The sequence below is a fragment of the Triplophysa dalaica genome, chromosome 20 (assembly GCF_015846415.1).
Source record: "Triplophysa dalaica isolate WHDGS20190420 chromosome 20, ASM1584641v1, whole genome shotgun sequence".
Taxonomy (NCBI): domain Eukaryota; kingdom Metazoa; phylum Chordata; class Actinopteri; order Cypriniformes; family Nemacheilidae; genus Triplophysa; species Triplophysa dalaica.
Genome location: NC_079561.1, coordinates 1,202,133 through 1,219,953, shown reverse-complemented (window position 1 = coordinate 1,219,953; position 17,821 = coordinate 1,202,133). Strand labels below are relative to the sequence as shown.

Here is a 17,821-nt window from a genome sequence, read left to right as displayed (position 1 = left end):
CTGTTTCTAACATTAGCCAGTCAAAAAAAAATCTGTTTAGCGGTGTTCATGCCTCCTTCAAGTGTCTGAATCTCTTAATTCAGCTCTGAGCCCATTGTGAATCTACCAACTAGGAGCTTTAGCCTTCAAATCGAAAGAGCTCATCCCTTACTATATATAATATTCTCGTCCCTAGATATGACTCGAGATAAATCTCAGTCTAATTTATCTTCTTTCAGGAAAAATTGCATAGAAAGGTTTTATTACAGCCCTCCTCAACATGCCAAATGATTTTATGTCCAAAGCTTGCCGTTTGATACACAGCGTATGTTTGTTTGCATCTTTTACCTTAAGTATGAGTAATGGGTATAAAGATGCTTAATACTGTATAATGTAAAAGCATATTTTCTGACCGTCTCTCTCCGTAGGTGTCTGTCGTGTGTGAATGGCTCCTTTCCCTGCCACTGGTGCAAATATCGACACATGTGCACCCATAACGCCAACGACTGTTCTTTCCAGGAGGGCCGCGTCAATGTGTCTGAGGTCAGTCTTTCTCACATAATATATACATGTGCACACGAACCCCTTCTTTTATTTCACAGAAAATTGCTTTTCATGTTCACAGCCCGTCACCGACAGTCACACATGCACACGGGCGGTCACGTCCCATTTGCGAGCGTTGTTGTTCCTGTGCTCTGGCTTTGTGCGAGCAGCTGTTCTAAGGAGAGCCGTGCTGGATTAATGCACTTATAAACGGCACTGACTGAATGACTATGCAAATCATATCGTGTTCTACATTTACAAATGCTACATTAGCATAAAAACCAATATCAATCACATCTCTCCCTTTTTCTGGAGAGTGAGAGAGGCCGCGTTACGTATGTTTGCGCGCGCGTCTGTAATCACAACACACTGTACACGCTCGCAAACACACACATGCTTATTCTTGACTGCCGGAGTGGTCTCGGGGGAGCAGTCGTATCTTTAAACCGCTTGAAGTCGACCGGTGGGCTTTTTTCATATTCTGCAGATGTTAAACAGACCGTTTGTCGTGGAGCGGGACGTTTAAATGTAACATACGTAAATGTTTCCGCAGACTCTTATCGGCGTTCGCTACCAAACTTTTTTTATTCGCGAGTGATTTTAATTGGTCGAGAAGATACCGGCTCGCTCCAGTCGTGTGCGAATCGTATCTCGTACCCGAGCTGTGGTGCGCGGACAAGACGAAGCTCTTTAAGGGAATTCGACTTTTAAAAATGGTTTTCATTATTTGTTTTTATTTGACGATTCTTGTACCGCTTAACTTGACGTTTACATTTATATTGATATCCTACCTTGATGTTTTGTTTACACCCGAGCTGTGCAGCCACAGTGATGTGCAAAGATTTACATACAGATAGAAAATGCTAATGTAAAAGTCTCAGTAGTTTATTTATTCCCGAGAACTTATTATGAGAACACTTCAGGATGTTACGGCGGGTTGTAACCGGTTTATTTAAGTAATAAGGTACGAGAGGACGCGCCACATTGGGAATATTGTCAGGGCTGAAGGCTTAATAGCCTTGAGTGTCTTTATTTTATTAAACAAATCCATTGTTCCACCAGAAAGTACTGTATAGTCCCTGACACAGTTAATAGGATAGTTCACACAAAAAAGACATTTCTTTCGTTATTTACCCTCTTGTCATTTCAAACCTGCGTGACTTTCTTTCTTCCACAGAACACAAAAGTAGATATTTTGAAGAATGCTTGTAGCCAAAAAAACATTGAACACTGTTGACTACCATTGTATGAACACAGAAGCACTGACACATTTCTCAAACTATCTTTGTGTTCAACAGTAAAAGATATTTTGAAGAACGTCATTAGCCAAACAACATTCAACACAATTGACTTCCATTGTACGAACACAGAACCACTGACACATTTCTCAAAATATCTTTGTGTTCCACTGAATAAGGAGTCATTTACAAGTTGGCTCTCATATATATTTTTTAAAATAATTGATTCAGATTCAGCATCAACCTACGATCGCCATAAAAGATGCTCTTGTCTTGTAGGTTAGTGGTAGATAGAAAAAGCTCATTCTAAGATAATAAAAACATAACACTTCATTATGTGAGGTCTTTATACACCTCTGAAGATATAGTTATGTATACTATATTGCATTTCTGTCCATCTTCCTAAACATCACCTTCAATTTGAGACTCTTCGACCCCACTACATGACCACAACCTTCCCGACCAACCTAAATCGCAAAAAAGGTGACAACTGTTCGTTTCCCAATGACATTCTCACTGCATTACAGTTTAGTCGTGTACAAGCTTACCTTAAAAGGTACCCAGACATCCTCGCGTTTACATGAAAGACAAACCACGCAGTCACCGAGCGTAATGAGTCGCATTTGCAAATCAAATGTATATAAATCAACATTTGCCTGACAGCGGATAAACAGAGGAACACATTAAATCTGACCAGGCGGAAAATTGCTTCAGTAAGCCACACTTGAGGAATCCACAAGGAGAAATAAACAAACATACTTATAAACAAACAAACAATCGGTGCCGCGCACGCATCCGTTCTGCTGTTATTCAGGAATCCAGCTGTTGGCCGCTAGCTCATTTAGTCACATCTTGTCCTATTGATAGTCCGTCCCTTTTACGTAGAAGTACGCAAGAGCTTAAGTCTATGTTTTTGTAAATTTGTATTTTCTTAATATTGGTATATTCTCCCATGCTCAAAATCAATCGTCTAGAAATAGACCACTGGGATTGGCTCAAAGCGGTTGACCCGCCATTGGTTGAGCCCAGCATCGCGTCTTTCCTTCACATCTCACTCACCTCATTGAGATACAAGCGCCCGGTTCATAAGCGTAATAAATGTAGTTTGTTTAAAGGATGATGAAACTGGTGTTACGGCTGCGTTCCCCCGCTCATTTGAGACTCATTAGTGTGCGTCTCCGATGAGACAAACGAGGGTTTTGATAAATAAGTCATGGGGTGGTGTATCGCCGAGGAACCTCTGGATGGTCCCGCGGGTGCTGCGTGATTCAGTGATGCTCTGCCTCACGTTTGCTCTTATAAACAAAGACACATCACCCATGAGCAAAGGATTGTGTCTCCTCAGTCTGGTGCGTGTGTGAATTCAAGATTGGTATTGTATATGGGGTGAGTTAAGACACAGTTTATAACTCTCATCATTCATAATGACCTTTTAGCATTAAAGCGTTGTTCTGTATGCTGTCCTGCACACACAGTTTTTAAGTAATAAAATAACTCAACAGTGCAAATATTTTATCCTCATACAGTGAAAAGTGTTTCGGGGAATGTGTAACGCGCTAATAAAGTTGTCAGCGGGAACATAATTCAAAGAAAGCCTACACACAGACACAAAACAGAAGTAGTTCTTTTGTCTTTTTGTTTATTCTCCGGGTTTCTCTGCCTCAAATATAATCAGCAGCAAATAATACACCGTTGCCAAATCTGGAAACTGCTCAGTTCATCAGAAGATTTTATTATCAGGACAGCGTCGTGTTTATACTCTTTTCCTCTTCGCTTTGAGGAGCATTTCAAAATGAGAACGCTTTTGCATTTCATGTCTACAGTTTTGTCTTCGCAATTTCCTTTTTAGATGATTAATAATATCTTTGAGTGGTCAAAATGTCAGTGAAGGAAGAAAAAATTATCATAATGTCAAAGTTTTTCATATAGTGATTCTTTTTACATTGCAACAACCATAATGTGATAAATAATCTATACAATGATATAGCATAAAACACAGCCATATATTATAATTGTCTATTTATATTTAATATACAGTATACTGTATATATGTGTATGTATGTATGTATATATATTTAAATACAACACTTCAAATTAAGCCATATAATTACATCATAATTCATATTAATTTTAGACAATAATTAAACATACATACATTTATATTTATACATTTTGCATATATTATTATTATAATTTTTTATACTTTTTATTATTATTTATATATACACATAAACATATTTTTTCTATTATTTGTTCTATATTTCTATTATGTTTTTATACATATATACAGTATATAGATATGAAGAGTTTGGTTCCAAAATGAGATATCTCTTTTTTTTATTATTATTATTATGTTATCATGTTTTTATTGTGTTTCATCATGTTAGTTATATTTGTTGAGTTATAATGGCTTAAATCAAAACAAACCAACTGCAGTTTGATTGATATTAATTGGAATGCACAATAAAAAGACATCATTTTTGAACAAGTTATCTCTTTTTGGAACCAAAATCTTGATATATTTACTTTGTATAAAAAAGCTTCTGTGCCTAATTTTAGAATCACAGAGAATTATGTTCATTTTCTTTCCATCTACTTCTCGTCTCTGACCCTCATCCAACTTGAATTTACTCTGGATTCTGTCAGGTGTTTCTTCATCCCTTGCTCTCCTTCCGTTTCTTTCTCTCTTTCGCTCACTCTGTCTCAAAACTTTGCCCAAGCCGTGCGAATACACCGGAAATTCTCTCCTCCCCGCCTATCTGGTGATCGGGCCGCTTTACAAACAGCCGAGAATAGAGCTCCGATGAGCGTTGTCCCTGGATCAGCATTCCAGCATCCGTGCCAAACACTCCCATCTCACCCCTCGCCGTTTCAGTTCCTTGAGAGCCTTAATGTCACATTCCGCCGTCTCCCGTCCAACGCCTTGTCCTCTGAGGACCCCAGAAGTGACGGCCCATCGTAATTAATCAATAATCATAAAAGCAATTAGCAGAATTGGGACCCTGCCATGCACCCTCACCTTGGTTGTTGTTGCGGGTCCGTCCCGCTGTGTTGCGAGTGGGCCTCAAAGCACCCGTGGTTCTCGCTCGCTCTGGCACTGGGCCTCTCAGAGCGATCTGACGCTGCCACTGATCTGTGGCTTTAATTATTCAAAGTGTATTAAATCTTCATTTCCAGATGCCTCGGCGTCTGGCTGCCTAATGGAGACCAAAGATGAATTTTACATTCAGAAGTCAAGATGATGGTGTGAGCGCTTGCAGTCTTGGGTGGTACCCAAGGAGACCGGACCAGTGGCGGCTTCCTTATGCTGTTTTAACTGGATCCAGGTCTTCTCACTGGGTTGCCTTATTTGACTTTGTATGTCATATACTTTTTAGTTGATCTTTAAGAATTTTTCAAGCATAACAAACCGTTTAATTTGTACTTGTATGCAAATGTAAGATGCTTTGTTCAAATTGACGTTTATCAGTATGTTAAAGGCAAAGTCGACCCAAAAATAATCTATTCACCTTTATGTCGTTCAAAACCTGAATGTGACCTTTACAAAAGAAGATATTTTGAGAAACGTGTGTCCATATTGGAGGTCAATGGTGTTCAGTGTTGTTTGGTTACTGACATTCTTCAACATATCTTGTTTTGTGTTCTGCAGAAGAAAGAAAGTCATGTAGGTTTGAAATGACACAAGGGTTAGTATATTATGAAAGAATGTTCATTTGGCGAAAACTATCCCTTTAAAAACTCAAATAAAGTGAAAAGTAAATAACGCTAAAGGAATATTAATTTTAATAGCATATTTTCAGATTTCTTCGCTTTGCCCCACGTCTCTATAACTTTGGAGTACCGCTCTATTTTTAAGACCTGTGTGGGTGGACACTCAAAAGCTCTTAGACTTCAAAGTCCCTTTCATTCGACACCTCTCAGAGCGGGTAGTTGTTCCCCCCTCACCGTTTGGCCCTCACTAGTCAACAAGCTTCAGACTGCCTAATTAGAAAGCATCTCATCTGTTCCTCATCTGCTGCCCCGATGAGTCGTGCCAAATAAGTAATAAAAAATCAGTAGGGTAGACCAGGACGTGAAGGGTTTCAGTGATGCCGCCCACAAGATGTTGATATAAATTGATTAAAAATAATAACAGGCTTGGCAAGTTATTTAGCCGCTCATTCAAACGTCGTCCCGTATAAGTAGCCGAGCAGAGCTGTGCAATTCTTCTGTTAAAAACACACATTTATCTGTGTACTTCAGAGGATGACCGAGAGAAAAGTGTAGACAGTAGGTGCAAAATCAGGAGAACGGTGAAAACCACAGAACATCTGCTAGGAATCAGCAACCCAGTTTTGCTTTAATAAAGATGAGAGGCCATTTTAAGAGCTTGGATCTTGCCGCAAAAAGGCAAGTTTTTTCTTCAACTAGAAGTCTGAAGGGCAGATAATAGGTTCTGTGGGGGTGGCAAATCTTGAATGAGATCATATCTCTCTCCCTAAGGAAGTGCGCTCATCACACTTGGCTTTTACTCGAACTGTACCACCGTAGAGTGGCGAAGAAGCCGTTGACGTAATCCTGCAGTCTGGCTTTATAGGAGCGCATCAGTATCCTGAGGGTGCTGTCGGTGCGCTCAAGCCTGTCTTGACTGCTGTTGGTTAGATGTGCATCCATTCATCAAGGTTTCTCACTTTTTATGACTGACACATCATTCTTCATTCTTTAAGGAGGCTCTGACAAGGTGTGCATTTACTTTCATTGCATTAAAGGTCACATTTTATTCGGTGTCTCTTTTGGAGAATCAAACCCATGACTTTCATTTCATTTGAGCAATGGACTACTGTAGCAAGTGAGTTACATGAACACATGTCGAGGTTGTACACTTGACACAAAAAATACCGTGGTACAATGATGACATCATAGTATAGTTGTACTTTATTATATATAATAAAACTAGCTTTTTCATGTAAACCATATTGTAGATTTGCGTTTTGTTTTATGTTTGAAGTGTTTTACTTATCAATTGTGTCTGATTTTTTTGTCCCTTACTATTATTTTAGTTATTATGATACTTTGTTTTACATAAATTCATTTTGTTCTAAATTTAATCTAATCTATCTTTAATCTATCAATCTATTGAAGAGCAGTTTGGGCAACCTTGTATGTATTAAATTGTGCTTTAGAAACAAACATTAACATATAATTCCTATTGTATGTGTCTTAAAATATTCGGTTTAACTATATATTATATTATATTATATTATATTATATTATATTATATTATATATTATATTATATTATATTATATTATATTATATTATATTATATTATATTTATATTATATTATATTATATTATAAATCAACTTAAATACAAAATATGTTTAGTAAATATTACTGTTACTTACTTTTATTGCATCACTGTAATCATGGGATCAAAATAGCATGGCAACCTTGGTTGTGATAAATGTGCTTTAGAAGAAACAAACAAATTATTTACATTGCACCCCTAGGTATCTTAAAATGTTTGGTTTAACTATAAAATATTTTATTATTATAAATTATAATAAACTTAAATATAAAATATGTTTAATATATATTACTGTTACTTAGTTTTGTTGCATCGCTGTTATCATGCGATCAAAATAGCATGGCAACTCATCAACGTTATTACATTCTATTTAGATTTTATAAGTTGCATCAACTTAAAATAATAAGTTAAAATGACTTTTTGATTAAACGACAACTTGATTATACTTGCAAATTTAAGCATTTTTCTACACTGATGTAATACAAGGAAAACGTGCCGTGCAATTTAAGAGTATCATTTATTCCCAATTCCAAACACAACTTTGCAACAAGAAAATGTGAATGACCCAAAAACAGGTCTTCCTTTCCTGTATTTGCAGTGTGGGTTTAACGTTTCATGAGCGCAGTCTCTGGATCGCCCCGCAGGTTCCTCAGTCTAGCTTAGGGAATGGAAGGAATAGAGAAAGCTAGATGAAGTGGAAGAAAAGAGCAGCAGATATCATGTTTTGCTCGCAGGAGTTGCGCTACAGGCAACATTTGTGCAAAACAAACAGCAGACTAGCAGAGCGCCTCTGCCAGCGAGCAGAGCCAAAAAACTGCCTTCCTCTTTCCCTCAGCAACAGTCCTGCACTACACACCGCACGTCTCCGTGTTTCTTTATCTGACTCACAACACACATCAGGTCCAGAGCTCTCTTCACGTTTCAGCTGAACCAAGAGGGCTCGCTTGGCTTACGCCCTGCAGTCTTGTGGATGACAGATTTGAAACCAATCCTCAATCTCAACAACCAGATCCTGGCATTTTCTTTCCTAGAACGAAATGGGAGATCCTGGAATTTCATGCATGCATTTTAAAAGCCACAAATGAGGATTCTATCGTCATTTACGCACCCATTTATCAACCTGTTTGTTGCTATTTTTCTAGGGAACGCAAGTAGAATCTTCACACAAAACTTTTCCATTTAGGAACATACTGTATGTGATAGCATCCGTCATGCTCGACCCAACGTGAAGTAGTCCGCACGATACATGCACACAGATTTGGTGTCTTGTTCATAAATCGCTTCAAAATTACAATGATGAGTGACTCTAAATATTCTTTTTGGGGGTTTTTGGAGCTTTTCATCAGTTCTCTCTTTATGTTTTACGAAAACAAACAAGTCAGAAAAGCATGCAGGTTTTTAACAGCATGAGTACATAATGGTTGTTGGCCAAATTATCCTTTTAAACCAGATGTTGTTTACTATATAAAATGTTAAAAGTGAGAGATTTGGAGCTCCAAGATCGTCTTCTGGCTGTTTTTCTGACTTCTTACCATGTGAGCTTATTCGCGACATGTGATTCCAAGTTGTGGGGGCGCGCGCCGCATGCTTACCCCGAGTACCGGCTCACCGGAGCCACCGTCGTTTCAAAGCACATAAAGGCAGCAAGAGAAAGAAATCGTGAAGCGCTTCAAAGAAATTCCCGAGGTACACCATTACTCCATTGTGCTCGAGCAGTGTGCCATCTGATCTGCACTTTTAACTCTGTTTTGACACCTGACAGGCTAGTTAATAAAATAGTTTCCAACGTTTTCACTCTTTTAACACTATACCAGATAGCAGTAGCTGTACACGACTCTCTGGAATACTTGATTCTGATTGGTCGTTTGCGGCCAAATGATCAAAAAACTTTCCCTTGACCATTGCTTCTCCTATTTCGCGCATTCGAGTCCGTCTACTTCTTTATCTTTTTTGCCTTCCCTTTTCCAACCCCCACTTTTCTTTCATATCTTTGCGAGGACGTACACATGGTGTTTGTATTTTTCAGAAGCGGGGGCGGACGCACAGTCGTTATCTGATGGCAGGAGCATTTCATTAAATGTGTAGTTTACGGCTATCTGTTCTGCACCTGTGCGTTTTGATCGGCGGAGCCACAAGGAAAGCATCTCTAAGCGTTAATGATAGCACCGCTGTCTCATCTCTGATTGGCTTTCGGCTTTCTTATCGTTTTGCCCTACGCCTCCTGTCGTTGTGAGCTGAAGACTTTGTTAAATTGCATTTTGTCACATTGCCGGATTATTTTTGGAAATCAAGCAAAACTAATCACGGTAATTATGTTTCATGGCAGCTTAGAGAAAAACAAACCGAGTAAGGCGTTATCAGCGATGATGGTTTTTAAATGTCTATGATTGTTTTTTAAGCACGGGCCATGGTAGTATCATTGTGTTTTTAGGGCATTGGACGATATGTTTGTCTGAGAAAAGTTACAAATTCTAATGGTTTTTCTTTACAGTCTGTTTGTGTTTACCAACTAAAACCATTACAAAATCTGTATGTAGTGTGTTTTGGACCTTTTTCCAGTTTTCCCATTTTTAAGTTAACATCCCACTTACACAACCCGTCACAATACCAGTAGAGACCATTAAAACCATTAAATTTCCTTAAAACCAATTGTTTTAATGTTTTCTCATCAGCATGAAAGCAGTTTGAGTACTAATGTATTCTGCATATGGAAATGCCATAGCGGTACTATCTAATCCAATCACCTGTACCATGGCACCGACACATTCACCTTTAAAATCTCATTCACCATGGAGCTCAAGACTAGATCTTACAAGCCCGTAAACAAACTTCTATTGAAACCTTTACCTCTGAGTGGTGAACCTATCATTTCAGGTTCGCGTATTGCTTTCGCCGGTAACCGATAAGGCCTCTTTGCGCACGGCACACAGGCCTTTATTGACTCTGAACAAATTGCACCTTTTCATTAGCAGTGAAACCCTCACCTTTGTGTACCACACAGTAATTGAACACTAACACAGGTGCGCTCCATCATGGGTGCGCGGGGGTGCGCATCACAGTCTATTTATTCAGTCACAAGCGAATCGAGGGAGCGCGGCACAGTATTAATAAGGAGACTGCCGCCAGAGGCAATTAAACCAGCAGCCCAATGGAAGTCTGCAGAGTCACGATGCCGCATGTGGCTTTCCCATCAGGTTTGCTTACAGAACCCTCGCCGTGGCGACGCTAACTCATATCTCTCGCAGATTTTAATAACGCTTCTGCTGGTCTATTCTCTTCCCATTCAATTAGAAACAGAGGCGGGGAAGAGGAAATGAGGGTAACTAGTTTAGATGCTCCATCAGGTCGTAATAAGATGGGCCGGGGTAAGATCCACGCTCCGCACCTTTCATATGATTTTACCTTAGATTACAAAAAGTGCTATTGTGTTTACTGTTATTTTGTGTTTTAAATTCAATGAACAGTACCATGGTTTCTTCTGTATTAGTCTACAATGCAATAACTGGCTGTTGTCAAATGAAAACACACAGGACGCACAGGTTAATGCATGGATGTCATATGCACTGGTAAAGTGGAAACCATTGAAATTATTATAGACATATGAAGATGATGCTTTGGCCTCAGACTTCACAATATTGGATGTATAACGTGCAGTAATGTTTACATTACAAAGGTGGTTTATATGGAGTAAGAATCAACATACTTTTTTCAAGACACTAAAAAAATTCATTGTTATTAGAAATTGTAAAAACTCATGCCCCAATTTGTGGGGTTTAATAAATGTTGACGGGTCCCTATTGTAAAATAATTTAATGGACATGAAATGTAAATGCTTAGCGATTGTGTCATTGTTTAGTGTAGTACGACTTTATTTTCACAGAATTTAACCTTTTCATTTAATTCTAGATATTTTTATTTGAGATATATTTACATTCAAAACATTTTTTTATTTGCATATATATTTAAAGAAGAGTAACAAATTCTACAATTATTTATATTTTACCATTTAAACTACAGATTTTTTTCATATTCAAAAAGCGTTGTTTTTGACTTATGATTGTCTTATGTTACCATACAACAACAACAAAAACAAAAAACTAACATTTATTTACATTTTTCAAAGTAGAATTTCTTATCTCTTTATTTTAATGTTAGGATGCTTTTGTACTGGTTTCATCAGCTCCACTACTTCAGCCCTGTTTTCCCTGCATCCGGGCATCTAAAGAAAGCTTGATGCTCTGATCTAGTTGTGCGTCAGTGTTATGGGTGCATTTCATGTGCACATGAGCTTAGTCTGTTTAATAAAAACACAACATTTGAGTGCTCCATCTGTGACCTCACTTTCACGTTTAAGATGCTGAATATGTAACCTCACAGAATATTAACATAATTATTTTCAAAAGCTGAATTTTAGTATCTTACTCTGAAGGGTATTTCATCAGAGGTCCTTTGGGGTGAGGTCTCACACCCGTGGTAATGTTGCTGCTTTGCTAGTTAAAGTGCGCAGTTGGCATCATAACTGGGATGCCGCTGCCAAGTCTTTAAAATGGCACACGCCCTCAAAAGCTTAATTGCATCTTGCTCTGTGCCCTGGTTTTCCAATCTGTTGGCATGACAACGGTGACAATGTCCCTTGAAGTCCTTCTAGCATCCTTCTCATCTTTGGCACACGATGTAGCGACATCACAGAATGTCTGAATAGCCACATTTGCTCAAGTAGTGAGATCAAAAGTGTTTTTGATCTCCTTTTAGATGCACCATTTGAATTTCTCAAAACTGTAAAAGCGAGTCATTATGTTTTCCTTTTCCTTCAGTGTGTGTATGCATAAAACAAAAACAAAAATGTTGTACCTGTAAACAAGTCTGACATGTGTTACGTGCAATCTGCTGCAATCTGCTGTGGACTTCAATCTTGCCGCTTGTTAAGTAGATTTGTTCTGATACAATTCAGCAACAACCTTAGAAACACCTAGAAAAACATATCAATGTGCTAATAGACACATTTTTTCTCATAAAATGTAAATACACGGATTCTCAAAAAACCCTCTTTTTGTATTTTGAAGGAGTGTCCTCAGATCCTGCCCTCCACCCAGATCTATATCCCTGTTGGGGTCATGAAGCCCATCACCCTCTTAGCCCGGAATCTTCCACAGCCCCAGTCTGGTCAGAGGAACTATGAATGTATCTTCTATATCCAGGGCAAAGAGTACAGCGTCACAGCTCTGCGCTTCAACAGCACCAGCATACAGTGTCAGAAGACCATGGTGAGTCCAAACACACTTTTCTTTCCATTTAACCCACAGGAGAGAGATATCAGGAGGATTCATTATAGACCACTTCGCACACTGGTCCAGAATCACTTGCGGTTTCAATTCTATTTATTTAGTTGAACAGATAATCTATAATTAAATCCTAAAGATGTCCATTTAACATTCAGTTATAAATGTTCTGTTTACAATGTGAAAGAAACTGAAAAACATTCTTCTGGATTAGCGTTGGATCATCTTTGTTTATCGAAGTGGTCTTTAGGTGTCAGCTTTGTCTCAGGTCTTTTCCTATTATAACTAAAGACCATTTAGCAAGATGCAAACACTGGTCCAGAAGCACTTCCTGTTTCTGTTTTACATTATAGCAAACAACACAGCAGAACATTTAAACGGAATTGAAATGTTAAACCATCTTAAAGATGTTCAAATAATTGAAGTATCGTATAATTTATTACTTTTATTAGCTAAAGTTGTTAAAACACAATATAAATATATATTAAAAATACAAAAGTTTAATTAAATATAATTTATCATAGAAATATAATATAGTTGAAATGTTAATAATTTTAATTGAAAAAAATGTAGTTAAAACAGGAAGTGTTTCTTGACTAGTGTTGTTTCTGTTTTGCAAAACGGTCTATAAATAGCTATTGTTATTAAATGTGAATCACATGGCTTAAATAATGTGGTTTTAAGCGTATTTTAGATTATATTATTTAATATTCAAATCGGTATGATTTAAGCATCTGCCCAAATCTAAACACAGATTTTGTTCAGACATTGTTGAGGGTATTTTTATTGATTTATTTGCTATTGTTATTGTTGTTTTTGGAGGTAATTGTCAAATGTGCATTGTATAGCACTACAGGCAACTTGTTCTTTCAGACATGACTGAGACCTCTTAAATGCACACATCTATTGGACCGCTCAGTCACAGAGTCCTTTAAGAGCCTTTCTAGACGTTGAACCACTCGTCCTTTTTTTAAAGCCAGTCCGCCCCCTTTTGGGCAATCAACATTTTGTGTGGCTGTCAAACCGGCACTGGGCAGAGACTGGTGAGCCATTAGAGCCCAAAGAAAGATGTTAAACTTCTGTTTTTAACAGACTGCTTTACAGAGGCAGTCATTAGAGGCGAGCGGAGGCTTGTGTATTTGATGGCACCATGACACCTCTCACCGATGTTTATTGATGGCCGTTGTAAGATGCACCGTCTTTCTGTGGCGTCCTCTTTTGTGTCGAGACTTGTGGATGTTACTGAAGGGAAGCTAATTACACGGCTAAGAGTTTGCGGCGAGCTGTCTCGCTAAACACTTTATCGACTGTTTGCTGTCGCGCCCGTTTCAAATCAACAGCCATTGCCGTGCTGCTGACGAGAAGCTATTCCTCTTTCTCCACTAGCAGGAGGCATCAGCCGGAGTGATGTTAACTTTAACCGTCAACACGAGAGTAGAAAACAGCCAGCTGATAAGTGCCACTTCTCTTCTCATTTTGGAAGGGAGGGTGGATGTTTTATACGTGTTTTTGAAGTTTTTTTTTGAGGCAGCTCAAATCTTGTAATTCAAATTCAAAAACCCATAATGAGCGTTTTTCTTTATCGTGTTGACTAGGGATTAACAATATATAGAATCGCAATTGTTTATTAAAAAAAATAAAATGTTTTATGGAGTGCAACGGTTATGTTTTTAAATTTTTCCATAATTATTCAAATTTAAAATATATTTCAATAATAAAATATTTCAATAATAATAATATTAGATTTTAAATCCCAATTAAAAAACGTTTAACCAAGCCTTACGATTCTCCTTAGAGTATAAGGATCTGTCACCTATAAGTGTTTTTGATTTTCTCCTTTTTTGTGCATTGCCGTCAAAACTTTTGTACAGCACAGTGGTCAACTACTGTAGTTTTTATTGTGCTTCATAAATACATTTTGATTGATTGACAATATATATATATTTCAATAATTAAATGCACCCAAATCATTATTTTACCATATGGCTGCTGTCCTTCTGAGACCTCGTATCTCCATATTTTGTGCTTTAAATCATTATTATTACACTCCCTTTAGGTGTTGCAAACATCTAACAAATAAAATGTATTCCAAATGTGCTTGTAAACTTTGACAACACAATATTTAATAATTGAAAAATACAGTGTTTTTCCCCTTTCTGTAAAACGTCAAATATGGACAAATAAGGTTTTGGAAAGACCGATTATTTAGCAAACATATCATATTTTCTTCAGTATATTATGTCCATACGCTGACAAAATACCCATGAAATATAAACTGTACTATTCTGGAAGTTGGGATGCAAGAAAAAAAAAGTAAAATGACATTTTTATAAAGTAAACGTACATGTTTTTCATGTTATTTTACACCCAACTTGTACATTTGCGGTCTTTTTCTGTAAATTGAAATTTTTACAGCATTTTAACAAATAGGGACAATTCTGTAAAATCTAAATTCTTGATGTTTCTCATGTTTAAATAATACTTAACAGCGTTTACTGTGAAATCTGTTAATAAGCAAATGAAATAGTGTATGATGACTCATCACTATTTTTACTCCGTTTTTCTTGTTGAGAAACACTAGAATACGGACAAACCAGGTTAGCATCAGCTCATCTCGATCTCTGTTAAAGCTCCTATAGTGCAGTTGTATTTCTTCCTCAAAGGTCCGCTCATTTCCCCTGTCATCTGCGGTTAATGCCTGCGACGGAACCACGCCAGGTTTGGTTCTGTGCTGCTGGGTGTTCAGACAGCCCGTCAGTCCTAATGAGAGCCGCAATTACAGCCGTGTTAAGATCCACACTGCAATTACACCATTAAACGCCAGCAATTATCAGTTACTTAGCATGCAGGGATTTTAGCATGAGTGCTGCGTAGCCCTGCGTGAGAGTTCCATTACAAGAAGTAGGAGCATGTCTAAAATGACAGGCTTTGGCACAGATCAAGAGCCTCCATTGTTTGAGTCATTAAGAAAGTCCTTCCTTAGCGATTTAAACGACTGGTCGTCAATACGCTTGAATTGAAACGGTCCTGGCGCTCGCGGGTTAATGCGTGTTGGCTGGGGTGCCAAACGGCGGGTCGGATATGAATCACCTGCCCAATGTTCTTTTACGGCGTAGAAACTTTCTCAATATGAGTGATTAATTATAGCGCTGACTAATGGTTCTGTTGAATTCAAGGGCTTTGAACTGTTTGCCATAAAAGAGGAGTTTCTACAAAATGTCATTGTAAGGTTGTTGTCGGTGTTAGGGGTTGTGTGTTACACAGTCTGATTATTTCTTGGCCCGTAACAAAACGGGCTGTAGAATAATTTTGAGGGAAAAAGGCTAAAAAATGTCAATGTTTTACCAAACAATGCTAAAGGATCATTCTGTGTCAACACAACAAGATGGATATGTACAAATTGCACATGGAGCCATATAGAGATCCCCGTATTTCTGGGAATCCAGCATATAGGGTCATAAAGGGGCTTTATCTAAAATAAAAGTGTTTTAACTTTTTGAGTTACATGTATGCAAACTTTGGAAAAAGAACACAAGAAGATGAATAAAATTGCACATGGAGTCATATTGTGATTCCCAAAGCCCTGGGATTGTACCTTATAGGGACTTTTTAATGTAAAATTTAAAAGAGAAGATTATTAGGAACCAGAATCTAATTTTTGAAATATAAAATAAAAGTACAGGTAATTTTTTTAAGTAAAAAGTTTAATATAAATAAAAGTAGTTGTTCATATAATATAACAAAATATTTTTTTAACTGAAATTATTTCTAATTTTTTACTCATACAGATTGCTTTAAAAATAAGAATAAATGTGAAAATAATGACGCTCCCTGTAATTTCGCTCCAAGTATGTAGGTGAAATGATCAAATTAGATATTTTATAATTTGGTTGCTTTAACACGAAATTACCGTATAATGATATTTTAAGTGAATATTGTCAGCTGTCTGTGATAAATAAAACAATGAGTTTATGTTGTATTTTAATGCTAGTGATGTAACGATTACTGGTTTTATGATTAATCACGATAAAACGGTGAGTAATATCATGCCATATTTTAGTTATGATTGAACCGTCCGCTCCCATTTATTTGCGATCACAGGGCTTTTAGTTCAACATGTACATATTGAGGCAAACAAAGATGTTCTGAAACACATTTACTTCATATTTCTTTAGACAGACTGATGACCCTAAAGCTCTGTTCAATTCTAGTTTCTTTGGCGTTCGCTCTTGTGACAGCAGGTGTCTCCTGGATCCCAAAGTACACCTGATTATTCACGACACGTGCAGACAGATGATTTTCTGATTTGTGTTGCGTTTAAATTAATGTCTTATTTACATACTTCAACTTTTACCTCATGACCCCATTGTGCCAGAATTAATATAAATGTTATTCATTTGATGTTTATGTAAGAGATAATCCACGGCTAGCCGTGCATTGAAGGATTTTAATGCATGGAGGCGAAGAACCAGCCAACGCGTAGCGGAGGCTAGCTGTGGATTATCCCGTTTATACCATGGTTATGTGCCAAGTTAAAGCTTTTATTGATGTTTACAGTGTCAATTTATAGATGTGCGATTAGCAAGTGCGATTAGCAAGTCACGTCAATAAAAAACTTGGTATCGGTACCTTTTTTTTGATTTTCCATCACTTTGTAACAAAACTGCGATAGTATTGATAACCGTGATCATTTTGTCCGCTATAACTGTGATGTGAAATTTTCATACCGTTACATCTCCAATTATCGCAAAGATAATCAAATCTGTTCTTTTTTAACAAACGTAATTTGTTTACTTTAGTTAACCGGTATAATTCAGGGCCTTATTTCTTACGTAGCCCAAGACCGATGCTTGTAGGTGAATCTCTTGGCAGGCAGATAGAGGGCAACAGCTGGCAGGTGGGATCCCGGGCTCATAGCAGGCAGATGGCCGGTGGTGTATGATTAGGTTGGCAGAGCTGATTGTGTTTGCCTGAGATTGATCAATTCGATCTTGTGTCTCTCTGCTTAAGACAATAGAGAGGCGGGTTAATAAAACACGACTGTGTGTTGGGACGCAGAGGGAAGCAGGTAGTCCTGACTCAATCGATTGAGTAAACAAAGGATATAGGGCTTCGGACGAGGTGTGCGAGATGGAGGAACATCATTGACAATTAGAAGCTTGATACCGAAGGGGAACTTCTCGGTGTCAGCTGGCTGAAAAGAGGCCTTTTCAGGTTTAGTAGCATCTTCGTATAGTTGGTTTGGTTCTATATCCGGCTTGTGAAGAAAAGAGAGAGAGTAAAAGGAAAGCGAGAAAGGGTTAAAATAAAAAGGCCTCTGAAATGTTTTCCTCAACAAACCTCTCCGTCTTTCGCCCTCTTTCTGTCTCTGAGCGCCACGGACCAGGACCCGAGGGATGAGCAGAACAGGGTGATGGTATCAGACTCGGCTTAACAACATTAGCTCCAGCTCAGATAAATGACCAGAGAGAGAGAGAACTAGAGACACACGATG

At 37.8% G+C, this 17,821-nt stretch overlaps 1 protein-coding gene across 2 annotated transcripts in view; it reads left to right on the top strand.

Moving 5' to 3' along the window:
• plxna1a (plexin A1a) overlaps positions 1-17,821 on the top strand; it is a 180,537-nt gene that overhangs the window by 111,893 nt on the left and 50,823 nt on the right. For both annotated transcript variants that reach the window (XM_056732783.1, XM_056732782.1), the window contains exons 9-10: positions 408-522; positions 12,112-12,312. In XM_056732783.1, the coding sequence (XP_056588761.1) occupies positions 408-522; positions 12,112-12,312 (316 nt within the window). The remainder of the gene's footprint in view (positions 1-407; positions 523-12,111; positions 12,313-17,821) is intronic.